Raw genomic sequence first — 13,434 nt, 5'->3', positions numbered from 1 at the left:
CTCTCCATCACATCGTGAATCCTAGCTCCTGGCAAGCAGCAGACTTCTCGGTTTTCCCGGTCGGAGCAGCAGATAGATGACTCAGTCCCCCTGAGGAGAGAGTCCCCGACCACCACCACCCGCCTCCTTCTCTTGGGAGCGGTGGTTGTGGAACCCCCAACCCTAGGACAGTGCATTTCATGCCTTCCAATCGGCGGAGTCTCCTTCTGCTCCCTTCCCTCAGACGTATCATCTGGTCCACTCTCCGCATTAGTACCTGTGGAGAGAACATGAAAACGGTTCCTCACCTGTATCTGCGTTGCTGGTACATGGACGCTCCCCTTTCTTCTTCTGGAGGTCACACGCTGCCAAATTTCTTTGCCATCCTCCTGTCCCCGCAGTGCAGCCTGCTCTGAATCTTCAGAACATTGTGCCCGTAGAAGCATATCCTGACGTCTGTCCAGGAAATCTTCAGTTTCTCTTATGCAACGCAGGGTCGATACCTGTTGCTCCAGACCTTGAACCTTCTCTTCCAATATGGAGACCAGCTTGCACTTTGTACAGACAAAGTTTCTTCTGTCCTGTGGAAGAAAGACAAATGTGGCACGTCCAGTGCAGGTCACAACAGCTGAACACCCCCCATCCATATTACCTTCCTTCTACGAGCTTCCTCAGAAGCTGTAGTAACTACTTAGAGAAGCCAGCAAGATGTAAGCCTCAGTGGGCTCTCCCTGGGCTAACTCCCTCTGTTCACCTCTCTGCTGTTCGCCGCTCAGCTGGTCCGCAGCTGACTGGCTTTTTAGAGCAGTCAGGCCCACTCAGGGCTCACCTGGAACAAAGCACTCCCAATTCACACTTTTCAAACCACCAATCAAGCACACGGTCAAACTGTCCCCACAACAGACACTCAGATACTCACCAACACAGCCTCCCTAATGCAGCCCTTATCGTACCTCCTCTCAGACAGATCCCAGGCAAACGCCCTCTGTTCGCCTCTCCGCTGTTTGCCGCTCCAATAAATGGGGTTTTCCAGGGTGTGAGGTGATGCGGACGGGCCCTGGCTGCCAGGGGCGTCTCCCAGGACTCAGCAGCATTTGGCTACAGCCTTTGGGGAGATTTCTGTGCACTCCGCTCAGGACTGGCCCTTAAGGGTACGTTTACACTGCACTGTAAGCCTGGAGCTTGAACTCAGGCTTTATCCTTCTTCCGTCCACACACAAATCATGCTAAACCAAGGCTCAGACCCAGGCTCCCAGGACCCCACGAGGATGAAGTGTCCAAACCTGAGTCAAGTCAGGACCCAGGGTTCACACCCTCTTGCTTTACAGTGTAGATGCAGCCGCACTGGACTCGTGTCCCGCAAACGTATCCCACAATCCCATGGGCCGACTTTCGGTGACCTCTGGACTGTCATGTTTCCCGACACCGCACCGCGAGCAAAGGGCCCAGGGGCCATGTTTTGAGTGGGCGCTAGGAAGTCGGGGAGATGCGTGGCTGGATGTGGGCCCATGTCAGGCAGTGCCCCAGGTTGGGACCCAGAGTTATGTGGGGTTACAAATGGGTATAGCTGTTCACACCCTAGGTTAGCATGCCCAGGGCCTGCTGACTCGAGTTCTGTTACTCTGGCCTTGCACTGCAGCGCAGCCAGACCCCGGGGGACACGTGTGTTTGCCCCCAGGACTGCCTGAGCAAGCACCAGGTGCTGAGCACCATTCAGCAGATGCAGAAGCTGCTGTCCACGCAGGAGGCCATCCAGCTGCAGGGGATGCGCAACCTCAAGAAGCAGCTCACGGTCCTGCAAAGCAACGTCCACAAGCAGGCCACGAAGCGCAACGGTAATGCAAGCTATGGTGCACCGGTCTCCCCTGGCAGAGCTGGTGCAAACGCCTCTGGTGGGTGGCACGGGGTGCTAGGGTTGCCAGGTGGCCGGTTTTCGAGCGGAATGCCTAGTCGAAAAGGGACCCTGGCATCTCCGGTCAGCACTGCTGTTAAGAGTCCGCTCGGCGGTGCTGCAGGGCTAAGGCAGGCTAGTCCCCACCTGTCCTGACGCCGCGTGTGCCCTGGAAGCAGCCAGCGGGTCCAGCTCCTAGGCGGAGGGGCGGGGAAAGAGCCATGGGGCTCTGTGCACTGTCCCCACCCCAAAAACAGACTCCGCACTCCCATTGGCCAGGAACGGCGGCCAGTGGGTGCTGGGGTGGGCGGTGCCTGCGGGCGAGAGCAGCGTGCAGAGCCTCCTGTCCTCCCCTTACCCCGCCTAGGAGCCGGACCTGCTGTCTGCTTCCGGGGTGCAGCGCACTGCCAGGACAGGCAGGAAGCCTGCCTTAGACCCGCTGCACCGCTGACTGCGAGCCGCCCACAGTAAGCCTGAGCCCCAACCCCCTGCCCCTGCCCTGAGCCTCCCCAAGCCCCTCATCCCCGGCCCCACCCCACAGCCCACACCCCCAGCCCAGAACCCATACCCCCTCCTGCACCCCAAAGCCCTGCCTCAACCCGCGGCCCCCTCCCGCACTCCAAATCCCTTGGCCCCACCCCACAACCTGGAGCCCCCTCCTGCACCCCAAACCCCTCATCCCCAGCGCAGAGCCTTCACCCCCTCCCACACCCCAACCCCAACCTACCTCAACCCGCAGCCCCCTCCTGCATTCGGAATCCCTTGGCCCCAGCCTGGAGCCCCCTCCTGCACTCCAAACCCCTCATCCCAAGCCCCACCCCAGAGTCTGCACCCCCAGCAGAGCCTTTATCCCCTCCCACACCCCAATCCTCTGCCCCAGCCCAGTGAAAGTGAGTGAGGGTTGGGGAGAGTGAGCCACCAAGGGAGGGGGAATGTATTGAGTGGGGTGGGGCCTTGGGGAAGGGGCGGGGCTAGGGTGTTCGGTTTTCTGCAATTAGAAAGTTGGCAACCCTGTTGGGTGCCCTGGTGCTGTACTGCAGACATTGGCTTTGTGGGGCTGCCCTGAGCAGGTTGCCTCCAGCACACCCCTGCATTGCACCTGGGGCATGGGTGTCCCTCGCTCTCTGGATCTCTACTGCGCTGCCAGCTCCATCCCTACCTACTGCTTTGAGGCCTGGGCCACGCCTAACAATTAGGCCAACCTGGAATGGGTAGATCGCTGGAGGCTGTGAACATGTCGTGCCCCGTGGGATGTAGGTAGGTCGGCAAAGAATTCTCCAGACCGGGGCGGCTGAGGCCAAAGGGGCCGTGGTGAGCTGCAGCCATCATTGGGTTGGATCCTGCCTACCTCTCCGTGGGCTAGCTGGCCAGCTGGGGTTAGCTGAGCACCCAGATCTAACTGGGTGGAGCTGGTGGCGTGCCATGGGGCTCTGCTGACTCTGCTCACCCAGGGTGGGTGGGATGTACTGGGAAAGGGGCAAGAGTCGGCCTGCGGTGTCTGATCCCTGCTGCAGCGTGCGGAAGGGCGCTGACGGGGGATTAACCCTAACCCCGTTCCCGTTCCCCTTCCCCAGACAGCTGTCCCCACCTGACGGCACCCCTCAACGGCAGGAAGCTGGGCGAGAAGGCGACGGTGGGGCATGAGGTGCACTTCCTGTGTGAGGCCGGCTTCCGGCTGGTGGGCTCCGAGTCCCGCACCTGCCTGCAGGACCGGACGTGGAGCGGCCAGCAGCCCTTCTGCCAGAGTGAGTATGGCTGCGGGGCCGCCACGGGCGGGCAGAGCACCAGGCTGGGAGAGGGGCCGAGGGGCCTCCAGGGACTGGCAAAGGGACGGAGCCACGGCTAGGGACTGCGGCAGCCATCCTGGGCAGAGCTGCCCCTGCCAGCACCTTTTGTTCCAGAACCCATGCCCGGCCCGATCCCTGCCCCACCTCCGCCCCGATTCCTGCCCCTCGCCTGCCCCGATCCCCACCTGCTCCGATCTCCGCCCCACGCCCGCCCCGATGTCTGCCCGCCCCAATCTCTGCTCCACCTCCGCCCCGATTTCCGCTCCACACCCGCCCCGAGTCCCCACCCACACGCGCACCCTGATCCCTGTCCCACCTCTGCCCTGATCCCCACCCTGATCACTGCCCCATGCCCCATCCACCCCAAGTCCCTACCCACACGCCCGCCCCGCCCCAAGTCCACGCCCGCATGCCTGCCCCATTCCCTCTGCCCCCCCGCTCTGATCACTGCCCCACACCCCATCCACCCCGATCCTCACGGACACTCTTGCCCCGATCTCCGCTCCACGCCTGTCCTGATCCCTGCTCCATGCTCTGATCACCGCCCCATGCCCCTATGCGCCCTGATCACCGCCCCATGCCCATATCCACCCCGAGTCCCCACCCACATGCCTGCCTGGATACCTGCCCCCCACCTGCCCTGCTCCACGCCTGCCCCGAGTCCCCACCCACATGCCTGCCCCAATCCCTGCCCCCTTGCCTGCCCCAATCTCCATTCCACGCCTGCCCCAAATCCCCACCCACACGCCCACTTCAATCTCTGCCCCGCCTCCGCCCCAATCCCTGCCCCACACCTGCCCTGGTGGGAGGCAGGACTGGTGGAGGCGGGGGATGGGGGAGGCAGGACGGGTGGGGGGGGAGGCAGCACGGGTAGAGGGAGGGGGGAGGCAGGACGAGTGGAGGGGGGGGATGGGGAGGCAGGACGGGTGGAGGGAGGGGGAGGCAGGACGGGTGGAGGCGGGGGATGGGGAGGCAGGACGGGTGGAGGGAGGGGGGAGGCAGGACGGGTGGAGGGGGGGATGGGGAGGCAGGACGGGTGGAGGGAGGGGGAGGCAGGACGGGTGGAGGCGGGGGATGGGGAGGCAGGACGGGTAGAGGGAGGGGGGAGGCAGGACGGGTGGAGGGGGGGGATGGGGAGGCAGGACGGGTGGAGGGAGGGGGAGGCAGGACGGGTGGAGGCGGGGGATGGGGAGGCAGGACGGGTAGAGGGAGGGGGAGGCAGGACGGGTGGAGGCGGGGGATGGGGAGGCAGGACGGGTAGAGGGATGGGGAGGCAGGACGGGTGGAGGCGGGGGATGGGGAGGCAGGACGGGTGGAGGGATGGGGAGGCAGGACAGGTGGAGGCGGGGGATGGGGAGGCAGTACGGGTAGAGGGAGGGGGGAGGCAGGATGGGTGGAGGCGGGGGATGGGGAGGCAGGATGGGTAGAGGCGGGGGATGGGGAGGCAGGATGGGTAGAGGGAGGGGGAGGCAGGACGGGTGGAGGCGGGGGATGGGGAAGCAGTACGGGTAGAGGGAGGGGGAGGCAGGACGGGTGGAGGCGGGGGATGGGGAGGCAGGATGGGTAGAGGGAGGGGGGAGGCAGGACGGGTGGAGGCGGGGGATGGGGAGGCAGGACGGGTGGAGGCGGGGGATGGGGAGGCAGGACGGGTAGAGGGAGGGGGAGGCAGGACGGGTGGAGGCGGGGGATGGAGGAGGCAGGACGGGTGGAGGCGGGGGATGGGGAGGCAGGACGGGTAGAGGCGGGGGATGGGGAGGCAGGATGGGTAGAGGGAGGGGGAGGCAGGACGGTGGAAGCGGGGGATGGGGGAGGCAGGATGGGTGGAGGCGGGGGATGGGGAGGCAGGACGGGTGGAGGCGGGGGATGGGGAGGCAGGATGGGTGGAGGCGGGGGATGGGGAGGCAGGACGGGTAGAGGGATGGGGAGGCAGGACGGGTAGAGGGAGGGGGATGGGGAGGCAGGATGGGTAGAGGGAGGGGGAGGCAGGAGGGGTGGAGGCGGGGGATGGGGAGGCAGGACGGGTAGAGGGAGGGGGGAGGCAGGACGGGTGGAGGCGGGGGATGGGAGAGGCAGGACGGGTGGAGGCGGGCGATGGGGAGGCAGGACAGGTAGAGGGATGGGGAGGCAGGACGGGTAGAGGGAGGGGGATGGGGAGGCAGGACGGGTGGAGGGAGGGGGAGGCAGGAGGGGTGGAGGCGGGGGATGGGGAGGCAGGATGGGTAGAGGGAGGGGGGAGGCAGGAGGGGTGGAGGCGGGGGATGGGGAGGCAGGACGGGTAGAGGGAGGGGGGAGGCAGGACGGGTGGAGGCGGGGGATGGGGGAGGCAGGACGGGTGGAGGCGGGCGATGGGGAGGCAGGACGGGTAGAGGGAGGGGGATGGGGAGGCAGGACGGGTGGAGGGAGGGGGAGGCAGGACGGGTGGAGGCGGGGGATGGGGAGGCAGGACGGGTAGAGGGAGGGGGATGGGGAGGCAGGACGGGTAGAGGGAGGGGGGAGGCAGGAGGGGTGGAGGCGGGGGATGGGGAGGCAGGACGGGTAGAGGGAGGGGGGAGGCAGGACGGGTGGAGGCGGGGGATGGGGGAGGCAGGACGGGTGGAGGCGGGCGATGGGGAGGCAGGACGGGTAGAGGGATGGGGAGGCAGGACGGGTAGAGGGAGGGGGGAGGCAGGAGGGGTGGAGGCGGGGGATGGGGAGGCAGGACGGGTAGAGGGAGGGGGGAGGCAGGACGGGTGGAGGCGGGGGATGGGGGAGGCAGGACGGGTGGAGGCGGGCGATGGGGAGGCAGGACGGGTAGAGGGATGGGGAGGCAGGATGGGTAGAGGGAGGGGGATGGGGAGGCAGGACGGGTAGAGGGAGGGGGAGGCAGGACGGGTGGAGGCGGGGGATGGGGGAGGCAGGAGGGGTGGAGGCGGGGGATGGGGAGGTAGGACGGGTGGAGGCGGGGGATGGGGAGGCAGGACGGGTAGAGGGATGGGGAGGCAGGACGGGTAGAGGGAGGGGGATGGGGAGGCAGGATGGGTAGAGGGAGGGGGAGGCAGGACGGGTGGAGGCGGGCGATGGGGAGGCAGGACGGGTAGAGGGAGGGGGAGGCAGGACGGGTGGAGGCGGGCGATGGGGAGGCAGGACAGGTAGAGGGATGGGGAGGCAGGACGGGTAGAGGGAGGGGGATGGGGAGGCAGGACGGGTAGAGGGATGGGGAGGCAGGACGGGTGGAGGCGGGCGATGGGGAGGCAGGACGGGTAGAGGGAGGGGGGAGGTAGGAGGGGTGGAGGCAGGGGATGGGGAGGCAGGACGGCCGGTGGGACAGCTGAGCAGCATGGTGAGTAGGAGTCAAAGATGACAGTGAGCGATCCCAGTGTTTGTGCCTGAGTTGATTTATTTGAGCGTTGTCCTCACATTCCAGGTTATCGATAACCAGCATCTCTCCTCTCCCCACAGCTATCAGCAACTGCGCCAGCAGCCCGTGTGCCAACGGCGGGACCTGTGTGGAGGACGTGCGGCGGTTCTCCTGCTTGTGCCCCGGCAGCTGGTCAGGCAGTAACTGCCAGACCCCCATCTCCTCCTGTAGGTACAGACCAGGCCCCGGCCCCTCGCTCCCCTCAACTCCGGAAGGGGCATCTGCAGAGAGGATCAGTCGTGTGTGTGCACACGTCTGCGATGCGGAGAAGGGGGGGGGGTGCGTGCATGGTGCAGGGAAGGGGGGGGCGTGCACGGTGCAGGGAGGGGGTGTCTGTGTGGGTGCACGGTGCAGGGAAGGGGGGGTGCGTGCATGGTGCAGGGAAGGGGGGGGTGTGCACGGTGCAGGGAGGGGGTGTCTGTGTGGGTGCACAGTGCAGGGAAGAGGGGGGGTATGTGTGTGTTTGATGCAGGGAAGGTGTGTGTGTGTGCGTGCGTGTGTGTGCAGGGAAAAGGGGTGTGTGTGTGTGTGGGCGTGGGGGTGCATGGTGCAGGGCAGAGCTGCGTGTACGTGCATGTGTCACGGGGTCCCGGGGCGCTGCTCTGGAACTGCTCCATACGAAGCCAGGCAGGACTCTGGGGGAGCCTCCTCTCTCTGAGCAGACTGTCGCCAGGGCAAGAAGCTTCCACAGCTTCCACCTTCCTAGGTCTGACCTGGGAGCATTCAGCATCCCCTTCCACACCATGTGCTTCCCGCAGCGAGTCCGCCCGGGTGGGGCTCGTGGGGAAGCCAGAGGGCCCTGCCCCCCAGCTCCGCAGACGGGACTCTCAGCCAGCCGGTAAAACAGAAGGTTTATTAGTCGACAGGAACACAGTGTAGGACAGAACTTGTTAGCACTGAAATCAGTGACTTTCAGCCAAGTCCATTTTGGGGGGAGTGGAGCCCTGAGCCAGGGCTCTGGCCCTCCCCCGGCGCCCCAAGCCAGCGGAGACTGACTCGCTGCCAGCAGCCTGGTCCCTGCCCTGCCCATTGCTTCTCCTGCAGCCTGCGTCACCTGGCCGTATCCCCCTCCTGGGTCTCAGGTTACGAAGGGGCAGCCAGAGCATCCGTGCAGGCAGCTGGAGCAACCCCCACAAAAGTCACACCCCCTTATTCCCACCGCCTAGACCAGGGGCGGGAAAACTTTTTGGCCTGAGGGCTGCATTGGGTTTCGGAAATTGTATGGAGGGCTGGTTAGGGGAGGGGGTCGTGGCCCAGCTCCCACCTCCTATCCGCACCCCTCCCAGACTCCTGCCCCATCCAACCCCCCCTGTTCCCTGATGGGCCCCCCCCGGGACCCCGCCCCATCCACACACCCCCGCCGCCCCAACCAACCCCCCTCCCCTCCATTCCTGACTGCCCCCCCAGGACCCCTGCCCCCATTCAACCCCCTGTTTCTACCCCGACCCCATCTACACCCCTATCCTCTGACCACCACCCCAAACTCCCATGCCCCCAGCCAACCCCGCCGCTCCCTGCCCAACCCACGGCAGGGTGGTGCAGGAGGTGGGAGGCCACCTGCCTCAGGAGCGGCTCCCACACAGTGCCCAGGGCTGTGGGACGCCCCGAGCACATGAGCGAGCTCATGCCATGCCCCAGGCCGGGCTCCGCCTGCCACCGACCAGGGGAGCTAACAGCTGCCTCCCCCTGCTGCTGCAGCCTGGGTGACGCTGAGCACCTCGTCCTTCAGTCGCCAGCCCCGCTGCACAGATGCCCGCCCGCGCTCACACCACTGCACCTGTGACCCCGGCTTCCAGCTGCGGGCCGGCAGCGTGTGCCAAGGTACCATGGCTCCCTCGCCACTCTCTGCAAACCGGGCTGGGGCGGCGTCTAACCCCCTGCAGGCCCAGCCCCACCGAGGCCGCCCCAGCAGCGCCCTGCACTGGCTTTGCCCCTGCCCCTCCCAACAAGGGACCCGCCCAGCGTCAGCACCCCGGGGCCCAGGGGGTGAGCCATGAAGGAGTGGCCAGCACCAGCCAGGGAACCCAAGGGGAGGCTCTTGCATGGCACTGGGGTACCCTGGACCACCCATTGTGGGGTGGAGGCTGGGGGGTTTCCAGCACCGGCCAGGCTGTGAGGGCCCAAGGTTGGGGGGTGGTCTGGGTGTCACACTCTTCCTGAACCCCCACTCCCCAGAATCTCCACTGTCTATTCCATGGCCAGATGTTGACGAGTGCCAGCTCTTCCAAGCCAGCTGGCAGACCCGCCTCTGCGTGCACGATTGCGTCAACGTGCCCGGCTCCTACCACTGTGTCTGCCCCCAGGGCTATCTGCTCCATGCCGACCAGAACATGTGCACCGGTGAGCAGCACCTGCATCAGGGGAGGGGAGAGAGGCCTCATGCCCTGCGGGGTCACCGCATCACAGCTTGCAAATGGAACCCAGCTCTGAGCTCCTGTGCAGCCCTGCCCCTGCCCAGAGCCCGCCTGTGCACTCAGCTCAGCCACGTGGCGAGCTGAAGCCCCTTTGGGTGCCCATGGGCATGGGTCTGGACCCTTCTGTGGCATCATCCCACTCTAAAGCCCCCTCAGTACCCATGGGCCCGGGATCAGCTCTGTCCCTCTGCCTAAGTGCCAGGCTGCTGCCAAAGCCCCCTAGGATACCCAGGCCTAGTGTTACCTGTGCCCCCCTGGGACCCAGGGCTCCATGGGTATCTGGGCACCCCTTGCCTTGGCACCAACCTAATCCTGAAGAGGCAAATGTCCGCTGGCCCCCATCTTTGTCCCTGTGGCAGACACCGGCTCAATACCCGGGGGTTAAATGACACTGGCAGGGTGTGTGACCACAGCTGGGTAGGCCGGGGAAGGGTGAGGCCCTGGCCCCACCGTGGAAGGGAACCAGTTGCATTCACACCAGGATCTGGGGGATTTTGTTTGCTCTGCCAGATGTGGACGAATGCACCGACAATCAGCACAACTGCAGCCATGGCGAGCTCTGCGTCAATGTCTTTGGGGGCTACCGGTGTGTGCGCCCCAAGTGCCCCCAGCCCAGGCTCAACACCAGCTACGTCAAGACCTCCGTCTAGTAAGTGTTTCCATGCGTGCAGGCCGGCAGCCCACGGCTCCCCTGCGGCACCAAGGCTGGGAGGAGTGCCGAGTCCCTGCAAGCCCCTTGGATAGGTGCTATCAACAAAAGCTGACAGTTGGCAGTTTTTCAGAGACATGATTAAGAGCACAAGAGCAAACTATCCCCCTGCGTAGGAACACAGGAAGTCTGGCCAGAGACCACGCTGGCCTAACCAGGAGACCGTCAACGGTCTGAAACTCAAAAAAGAGTCCTACAAAAAGAGGAAACTTGGTCAAATGACGAATATAAACAAATAACACAAGTCTGTAGGGACAAAATTAGAAAGGCGAAGGCACAAAACGAGATCAAACTATTTAGGGACATAAAAGGGAACAAGAAAACATTAGAAGCAAAAGGAAGACCAAGGACAGGGTAGGCCCGTTACTCAATGGTGGGGGGGGGGAGACAATAACAGAAAAGGTGGCAATGGCAGAGGTGCTTAATGACTTCTTTGTTTCGGTTTTCACCAAGAAGGTTGGTGGTGATGGAATGTCTAACACAGTGAACGCCAGTGAACATGAGGTAGAATCAGAAGCTAAAATAGGGAAAGAACAAGTTAAAAATTACTTAGACAAGTTAGATGTCTTCAAGTCACCAGGGCCTGATGAAATACATCCTAGAATACTCAAGGGGCTGACTGAGGAGATGTCTGAGCCATTAGCGATTATCTTTGAAAATTCATGGAAGACGGGAGAGATTCCAGAAGACTGGAAAAGGGCAAATCTAGTGCCCAGCTATAAAAAGGGAAATAAGGACAAGCCGGGGAATTACAGACCAGTCAGCTAAACTTCTGTACCCGAAAAGATAGTGGAGCAAAGAATTAAGCAATTGATTTGCAAACATTTAGAAGATAATAAGGTGATAAGTAACAGTCAGCATGGATTTGTCAAGAACAAATCCTGTCAAACCAACCGGGCAGCTTTCTGTGACAGGGTAACAAGCCTTGTGGATGGGGGGAAGCAGTAGACGTGGTATATCTTGACTTTAGTAAGGCTTCTGATACTGTCTCGCATGATCTTCTCATAAACAAACTAGGGAAATGCAGCCTAGATGGAGCTACTATAAGGTGGGTGCAAAACTGCTTGGAAAATCGTTCCCAGAGAGTAGTTCAGTCATGCTGGAAGGGCGTAACGGGTGGGATCCCGCAAGGATTGGTTCTGGTTCTGTTCAATATCTTCATCAATGATTTAGATAATGGCATAGAGAGCACACTTATGAAGTTTGTGGACGATACAAAGCTGGGAAGGGTGGCAAGTGCTTTGGAGGATAGGATTAAAATTCAAAATGATCTGGACAAACTGGAGAAATGGTCTGAAGTAAATAGGATGAAATTCAATAAGGACAAATGCAAAGTACTTCACTTAGGAAGGAACAATCAGTTGCACAGATACAAAGTGGGAAATTACTGCCTAGGAAGGAGTACTGCAGAAAGGAATCTGGGGGTCATAGTGGACCATAAGCTAAATATGAATCAACAGTGCAACTCTGTTGCAAAAAAAGCAAACATCATTCTGGGTTTGTTGTAAGTGTTACAGGAGTGTTGTAAGCAAGACACGAGAAGTAATTCTTCCGCTCTACTATGCACTGATTAGGCCTCAACTGGAGTATTGTGTCTGGTTCTGGGTGCCACATTTCAGGAAAGATGTGGAGAAATTGGAGAAAGTCCAGAGAAGAGCAATAAAAATGATTAAAGGTCTAGGAAACATGACTACGAGGGAAGATTGAAAAAACTGGGGTTGTTTAGTTGTCAAGTACATAAAAGGTTGTTACAAGGAGGGAGAAAAATTGTTCTTAACCTCTGAGGACAGGACAAGAAGCAATTGGCTTAAATTGTAGCAAGAGAGGTTTAGGTTGGACATTAGGAAAAACTGTCAGGGTGGTTAAGCACTGGAATAAATTGCCTAGGGAGGTTGCGGAGATTTTTAAGACCAGGTTAGACAAACACCTGTCAGAGATTGTCTAGATAATACTCAATCCTGCTAGGAGGGCAGGGGACTGGACTAGATGACCTCTCGAGGTCCCTTCCAGTCCTACACTTCTATGATTCTGTCTCCCCCCAGTCAGTGTGAGCGCAACCCATGCCCCATGAACAGCAGAGCCTGCCGGTTGGCCGCCAACTCCATCTCCTTCCACTACCTGCCACTCCAATCCAACCGCACCGTGCCCAGGGTGCTCTTCAAGATGTCCACCACCCACCTGGTGGGTGACAGCCTGCGCTTCGCCATTGTGGATGGCAGGGGCCAGGGCGTCTTTGCCGTGCAGCGCTCCGACCGGCACAGTGGCGAGCTGATCCTCACCAGCCCGGTGGTGGGGCCGGCCACCTTGGAGGTGGAGCTGGAAATGAGCAAACTCGCCCGGAAGGTTCTTCTTGGGAAGCACATCTTCAGGGTCACGGCCTTCATCTCTCAGTACGAGTTCTGAGCCCCCCCGAGCTGCCGGCATCACGCATTCCAGCAGAGATGCCCGCCTCAGAGCTGAGATGGGGCTTCCAGGGCATCCAGCCAAGCTAGCCGTCTGGGGCACCCCTGCTGGCTTCTAGCAAACGTCTGGGGGAGCTGCCTCTTTGGAGACCCCCATTCTTCGCCTGGCAAAGACCTCACCCCTTGTGTCCTGCCTGTATAGCATGTCACGGCCTCACTGGGGCTGGCTGTGGATGGCAGAGAAATCGCAATGGCCAGTGCCTAGGACCGCAGGGTCGAGGGTGGCTCCCTGAGTAGCTTAGCTGCTCCCCAGCCTGTGGTGGCACTGGCCAGCTGACATGGACACAGCCAGTGTGGGCACGAGCCCCCAGGGTGTCCCGTGTCAGCCGCCAGCTGCACGTCCCGGCCGCCCCTCCAGCTTGCATTCCCCTGCTCTCGTACGCGCCCCAGGCTTAGACGCCGCATCTGCCTAGGGCAGCAGCAGCACAGTGAGCCCACCCAGGGCAGAAGAGCAGGACCTGCCAACTGGGGATTTGACTTCTCATACGTAGTAACAGCAAATAAACCGGTAACGTCTCCAGCAGGAGCCCTCTCCGCTCATTGCTCCCCATCGCCGGCACAGGACCCAGAACTCCTAGTGAGCCAGCAGCAGATTGGTGTGCCACGCTCTGCCCTCCTCCCCTGTGGGCTGGCTGACTCCAGCCCCAAGGCCCCCGCACTGCTGCCCATCGACAGGGTAGTGCCCAAGACCCACCTCGGCACCCACCTGCTCTGATCACGCTCCCCCGCCCCTCAGCGTGAGCTGGCCGTGTGCTTCCAGCCCAGGCCGACCGGGCCTTGACTGCCCACCTGCAA

At 62.0% G+C, this 13,434-nt stretch overlaps 1 protein-coding gene across 8 annotated transcripts in view; it reads left to right on the top strand.

Moving 5' to 3' along the window:
* Positions 1-13,159, top strand: part of LOC125620746 (fibulin-7) — a 28,886-nt gene extending 15,727 nt beyond the window's left edge. For 4 of the 8 annotated variants that reach the window (XM_048816845.2, XM_048816844.2, XM_048816843.2 and 1 more), the window contains 7 exons: positions 1,619-1,814; positions 3,445-3,615; positions 7,096-7,221; positions 8,753-8,875; positions 9,230-9,394; positions 9,979-10,117; positions 12,220-13,159. In XM_048816845.2, the coding sequence (XP_048672802.2) occupies positions 1,619-1,814; positions 3,445-3,615; positions 7,096-7,221; positions 8,753-8,875; positions 9,230-9,394; positions 9,979-10,117; positions 12,220-12,580 (1,281 nt within the window). In that variant the 3' untranslated portion in view covers positions 12,581-13,159. The remainder of the gene's footprint in view (positions 1-1,618; positions 1,815-3,444; positions 3,616-7,095; positions 7,222-8,752; positions 8,876-9,229; positions 9,395-9,978; positions 10,118-12,219) is intronic. The other 4 variants (XM_075118271.1, XM_075118270.1, XM_075118269.1 and 1 more) reach the window with 4 other exon arrangements.
* The last annotated feature ends 275 nt before the right edge of the window (positions 13,160-13,434 follow it).

Source organism: Caretta caretta, chromosome 12, assembly GCF_965140235.1.
Source record: "Caretta caretta isolate rCarCar2 chromosome 12, rCarCar1.hap1, whole genome shotgun sequence".
Classification (NCBI taxonomy): Eukaryota; Metazoa; Chordata; order Testudines; family Cheloniidae; genus Caretta; species Caretta caretta.
Note: the sequence above shows the minus strand (reverse complement) of the source record. Positions and strands in the feature narration are given on the sequence as shown.